Genomic DNA, 6,813 nt, shown 5'->3' with positions numbered 1-6,813 from the left:
TTGCTAGGGACTTGCCCGGCACTTGCTCTCTACCTCTATTTGTTATCTTACTTCTATCATTGACAGTCCCTCTAGGTTGTGGGCTGCTTGCCTGTGTTCCTGAGAAGCATCTACGGTACCAGTCTATAGAGTGTGTTTTCTTTAGTGAATTACCGGTATGTTTACCGGTAATAAACTTGCACTGTTTTATGTATATGTTTGATTACATACAGCCTTGTGACAGTTTTCCTGCATGTCATAAGCATTTGAATATAAATTAAAATGTTAAAATCAAATCTGATATTGTTTTACCTTTTATTTGGTGTGTGGAAGGTGTGCGGAAGAGGGGGTAGTCTTATACGGCGAGTATATAACAAACTCTGTATTTTGAGTGGAAATGTTAGGGGGTCGTCTTATACGCCCAGTCGTCTTATACGCCGGCAAATACGGTACCACAGATGTGTGCATACCAGGCTATCCTTCCCCTAACCTACTCTTTGTGGCCAGGCTACAACCAAGGTGCCACATACTCCAGTCCTGATTTGAACCAGCTTACATAAACCAACTGGCACCCAGTCTACATAAAGGCCACTTCTACACAGACCACTTTTTCACGATTAGGAGAGATACCTATCACATCTATATTATAGAAACAGCCAGAGAAAGTCAAAATAAGACAGTAATATGCTCCAAATGAAGGAACAAGAGCAAAATCCAGAAAAATTTCCTAATGAAATGGAGGTAAGTAATTCCCATTATAAAGAATTCAAATAAATGACTACAAGGATGCTCAACAAACTTGAGAGTATAATAGGGAAACTCAGAAAGAAAGAAGAGAGTTAGAAAATATAATAAAAAGCCAAAGATAAAGAATGCAGTAACTGAAATGGGAAAACACATTAGAAGGAATCAACAGTAGATTTCATACAGAAGAACAGAGTAGTGATCTGGAGACAGAATAGTCAAAATTCACCAATCAGGATATTAATAAGAAAAAAGCATTTTCAAAAACAAGGATAGTATAAGGGGCCTTTGGAACATCAAGCACACTAGGGATACACACATTATGGGGATACCAGAAGAAGACAGAGAAAGGGGCAGAAAGTATATTTGAAGAAATAATGGCTGAGAACATTTCTAATCTGACAAAGGAAACAAAACAAACATTCAGGTCCCAGAAGCACAGTTTCAAACAAGATGAACCCAAAGAGGCCCACACCAAGACATATTGTAATTAAAGTGGCAGAAGGTAAGGATAAAGAGAGTCTTGAAAGCAGCAAGAGGAAAACAATTCACATACAAGGGAAACCCCGTAAGTTTATATCAGCTGATTTCTCAGCAGTAACTTTACAGGCCAGAAGGGAATGTCAGGAAATGGTTAAATTGTTGAAAGAAGAGAACTTACAACCTGGAAATACTGTATCCAGCAAAGTCATTGTTCATGGGAGAACCAAGATGGTGGCGTAAGGTACAGACCTATTTGTGCTGCCTCCCACAACATTGAAAATACCAACTATAAGACAAAACAGCTATCATTCAGAACCATGGGAAAGCTGGCCCAATGGAAGTTCTACAACTGGAAGGAAAGAAAGAAGAGTATTGAGACTGAGTAGAATCTGCAGAGGCACCAAGAACAGAGGTATGGAGGCGCGCGCCAGGCGGGCTGCAACTGGATGTGCGTTTTTTTTTTTTTTTCAATCTGGAGGGATTATAAACTCTCGCCACTGAGCTTGTTTGGCGCGGGATTCTGAGGTCCCAGACCCCTACAGGGAGAGGTGGGACGGCCTTGCAGCAGACCGGAAAGCGAGGGTGGCTTTCTCGCGGAGCTGCTTGCCAGCACTCCGGGACACAGAGTCATGGAGAGGCGAGGAGTCGCGGAGAGGCGAGGAGTCGTGGAGACACCATTGCTGTTTGCTCCACCCTGGTGATTCCCTGAGACCCTGCCCTACTCAATTTACATCCCCATCCAAGCTGTGCCAGAGGCACAAAAGTTATTGTTCATAATTGGAGGAGAGATTTTTCCAGACAAGCAAAAGTAAAGGAGTTTATCACCTAAACCTGTTTTACAGGTTATCTTAACGGGTCTTTGTACTCAAAAGACCATAACCAGAAATAAGAAACTTTAGGAAAGAAAAAAAAGCAGATATGTAAAAGCAAATAGAGAATTAACAGTGAATCAGCCACTTAAAATGCTAATATGAAAGTTAAAAAACAAAAATAGCAAGATTAACTATAACTACAATAAATAATTAGATGATACAGAAAATAAAGACATATACAATATGACATCACAAACATACATGGTGGAGTGGTGAGTAAAATGCTGGTGCTTTTAGAATGTGTTTGAACTTAAAGGCCTATCAGCTTATAATAGTGTGCTATAGATATAGATGTATATGTATGCATCTCATGGTAACCTCAGACCAAAAACCTAGAAAAAATACACAAAAAATAAATAGAAAGGAATAAATCCTCCTCCTCTCCCCCCTCAAAGAAAACTAGTAAATTTAATGGAAAGAGACCAGGAGATTAAAGGAATAGCAGAATTACAAAACAACCAAAAAACAAGAAATGGCAAGCACGTACCTATTAATAATTACTTTAAATGTAAAGGGCCTAAATGCACCAATCAAAGACATAGGGTAGGTGAATGGATTAAAAAAACAAGACCCATCTATATATGGCCTGCAAGAGACTCATTTCAGATAGAAAGACACATAGACTAAAAGTAAAGAGATAGAAAAAGCTATTCTGTACACATAGAAGTGAAAAGAAAGCAGGGGTAGCAATACTCCAGACAAAATAGACTTGAAAACAAAGTTTGTAAAAGGATAAAAAGCTGTTATATAATGATAAAGGGGTCCATCCAGGAACATATAACAGTCATTGATATCTATGCATCCAACATAGGAGTACCTAAATATGTAAAGCGAGTAATAACAGACATCAAGAAATTGACAGCAATACAATAATAGTAGGGGACTTTAATACCCCATTATCAACAATAGATTTATCAGATAGAAAATCAATAATTTGTCTTAAATGTCACATTAGATCATATCAACTTAATAGATATTTAAAGAACACTTCATTTAAAAACTATAGAATACACATTCTTCTCAAGTATACATGGAACATTCTCCACAGTTGAATATTGAAATCATATCCAGTATCTTTTCCAATCTAAACAGTTTGAAACTAGAAATAAACTATAAGATGAAAACTAGAAAGAATACAATCACATGGAGACTAAACCACATGCTACTAAGCAACCAATGGATCAAAGTGGAAATCAAACGGGAAAACAAAAACTACCTTGAAGCAAATGAAAGAGAAAAATACTGCTCTGAAAATGTTTTATAATACAGCAAAAGCAATACTAACAGGTTTATAGCTATACCTGCTTACCTCAGGAAACACAAAAGATTTCAAATAAGCATCTTACCTTTAAACTTACGAACTAGAAAAAGAAGAAGAATCAAAACCCTAAGTAAGTAGAAGGAAGTAAATAATATAGATTAGAGCAGAAATAAATGAATTAGTTACTAAAAAGTAATAGAAATGATCTATGAAACTATGAGATGGTTCTTTAAAGGATGAACAAAAATGATAAAGCTTTAACCATCCTCATCAAGAAACAAAGAACCCAAATAAATCAGAAATGAAAGAGGGTAGGTTACAACCAACACCACAGAAATACAAAGGATTGTTTAAAAAATACTATAAATACAATAAGTAATATGCCAGCAAATTGCACAAACTAGAAGAAATAAATTTCTAGAAACATACAACCTTTTAAGATGGAACCATGAATAAGCAAAATCTGAACAGACTGATAACGAGCAAGGAAATTGATGTAATAATGGAAAAACTTTCATCAAACAAAAGTCCAGGATCAACATAGTATTGGAAGTCTTGTCCACAACAGTTACACAAGAAAAAGAAACAAAGGGCATCAAAATTGGCAAGTAAGAAGTAAAATTGTCACATATGTTTTAAGATTGGATTATTAAAACATGTGACAGTTTTCTTTTGTAGAGTCTGTGATGCTATGTTTAGAGAACCTTAAAGACTATAAAATACTAATGGAATTAATAAGTGAATTCAGTCAAGTATCAGTATACAAAATTAATATATAGGAATCTTTCATAATTTTATACACTAATAACAGATGATCGGAAGGAGAAATTAAGAAATGAATCACATTTACAATTGCAGTAAAAAGAATAATATATCTAGAAATAAATTTAAACCAGGTGAAAGATCTATACTCTGAAAACTTTAAGATACTGAAGAAGTCAAAGAGGACACAAATAAATGGAAGGATACACCATGCACATCATTAAAATGTATTTACTACTCAAAGCAATTTACTGATTCATTGCTATCCTTATTAAAATACTAATGGCATTCTTTTCAGAACCAGGACAATTAAATGGAATTACAAAAGACCCCAAATAGTCAATGCAATCTTGAGAAAGAAGAACAAAGTTGGAGGTATCATGCTCCCTGGTTTCAAACTATATTATAAAACCATCTTAAACAAAACACTATGGCACTGGCCCAAAAGCAGACACATCAATGGGACAGAATAGAACCTGCAAAGAAACCCTCACTTATATAGTCAATTAATCTTCGATAAATGGACATGAATATACAATGGAGAAATGAGAGTCTCTTCAATAAGTAGTATTGGGAAAACTAGATAGATACCTGCAAAAAAATGAAACTGGATCCCTCTTTTATACCACATACAAAAATAAACTCAGAATGGATTAAAGACTTATGTAAGACCTGAAACCATAAAACTTTTGGAATGAAACATAATTAATAAACTATTTGACATCATTTATAGCATATCTTTTTAGATATGTCCCCTCGAGCAAGAGAAACAAAAGCAAAAATAAACAAATGGGGTTTCATCAAACTAAAAAGCCTCTGCACAGTGAAAGAAATGATCAACAAGATGAAAAGGTAACCTACTAAATGGGAAAAGATATTTGCAAATGATATATCCCATTAGAAGTTGATATTCAAAATATATAAGGAGCTTATACAACTCCATAGCAAAAATAATCCAATAAAAAATAGAGGGCACTGAATATTTCTCCAGAGAAGATGTACAGATGGTCAACAGACATCAAAACATGCTCAACATCACTAATGATTAGGGAGATGCAAATAAAAACCACAATGAGATATCACCTCACACCTGTCAAAATGGGTATTATCAAAAAGTCAATTAGCAAGTGCCAGCAAGGACTTGGAAAAAAGGTAACCCTTCTGCACTCTTGGTGTGATTATAAATTGTTGCAGCCACTATAATAGAAAACAGTATTGATATTTCTCAAAGTTAAAAATAGAACAATCATACAAATCAGCAATTTCACTTCTACATTTTTATCCAAGGAAAACAAATACTAATTTGAAAAGATATATGCATCACTGAGTTCATTTAGCAATATTTACAATAGCTAAAATATGGAAGCAACCTAGGTGTCCATCAATAGCTGAATAGATAAAGATGTGATCTTTAGTTAGAAAATATTATGTATTTTCAGTTATTTTGCTAGTTGTATGACCTTTCTCTATGTTTCATTTGCTTTTTTTTAGGGTAAAGTAGCTGAACGTGGTACCCATCATGGTTTGCTTGCTAATCCTAGCAGTATCTATTCAGAAATGTGGCATACACAGAGCAGCCATGTGCAGAACCTTGGTAACTCCAAATGGCATGCAAAGAAAGAAAATGTATCCAAAGAGGAGGAAAGGAAGAGACTACAAGAAGAAATTGTGAACAGTGTGAAAGGCTGTGGAAACTGTTCCTGCTAAGTCACATGAGACATTTCCTTTTATTTTTATTTTTTGACTATACATTTGCACTGAAGCAAAATTGTTTCATTAAAAAATTATATATTCCCATTTTCCATACTCCTTCTTTTAGATAAGATTTATTTGAAAGTGGATTTGAGTTTTATATCTTTTACAAACTCTTAAACTATATTTAACCCCAAATTATTTTCTTGTTATTGTTTTCACTTTGCTCAAATCATTATTTTTGTTACTATCTGACTTTATCCCATTTCCAGTTTGGAGGCCTGAGAGCCATTTGATGATATTTACAACCAGATGAATCGGATTGGTTCCAAATTTTTATAGTTTTTAAAACCTCCTTTATGCTGACAATTTCGGTGGAAAATGTCTGTTTGTTTTTTATGAAAAAAAGAGGACAGTAAGGTTCATTGTTTTCCTTTTCTGCAACCTCCATTGAAATAATTCTGTGATAGATATCTATACTTACATTTTTAAAGTGTTCTCCACTATAACCTTTTTGAAGAAAAACCTCAATTCTCATGTTAGTTAATATAGAATGTTCTTCGTCATTAACCAGCATTATAACTATCATCTAGTGGTGAGAATTTTATTTTTTTTCCACCAAAATAAGATACTGCTTTCGTTTTGGACCAAAATTTATATATTTCTCTTTAAAGACTAAAGAACCCTGATATAATTTGATATTTGCCATACTGGCAGTAATAGCCTCGGAAATTAATAGCTTTTTCTGTTTCCATCTTAAATATACTGCTTTTGTTATCTGAAGTTACACAAAGAAGCAAATAAATGAGATATGTGCATGCATGTGTGTGTGCACACGTTCACACGTGAATATAGCAACATCCACTTAAACATTCTTAGAGACCTTTAGGTAAATAGGAGAGGGTTAGATGAACAGGACTCTAATCTGTATTGACACTTCAGAGTTACTTTATTTCAACATCTCCTCTTTTTCAGTAATTTAATGAGTCCCTTTAAGCTTGATTTAACAGGAGGAGCCCA

General features: G+C 34.5%; 1 protein-coding gene across 1 annotated transcript in view; it reads left to right on the top strand.

Moving 5' to 3' along the window:
* The window catches only part of ABCB7 (ATP binding cassette subfamily B member 7), a 114,541-nt gene extending 108,641 nt beyond the window's left edge, over nt 1-5,900 (top strand). The window contains exon 14 of the mRNA XM_006775415.2: nt 5,593-5,900. Within this exon, the coding sequence (XP_006775478.1) occupies nt 5,593-5,808 (216 nt within the window). The 3' untranslated portion in view covers nt 5,809-5,900. The remainder of the gene's footprint in view (nt 1-5,592) is intronic.
* The last annotated feature ends 913 nt before the right edge of the window (nt 5,901-6,813 follow it).

The sequence above is a fragment of the Myotis davidii genome, unplaced genomic scaffold (assembly GCF_000327345.1).
Source record: "Myotis davidii unplaced genomic scaffold, ASM32734v1 scaffold1409, whole genome shotgun sequence".
NCBI classification, from domain to species: Eukaryota; Metazoa; Chordata; class Mammalia; order Chiroptera; family Vespertilionidae; genus Myotis; species Myotis davidii.
Note: the sequence above shows the minus strand (reverse complement) of the source record. Positions and strands in the feature narration are given on the sequence as shown.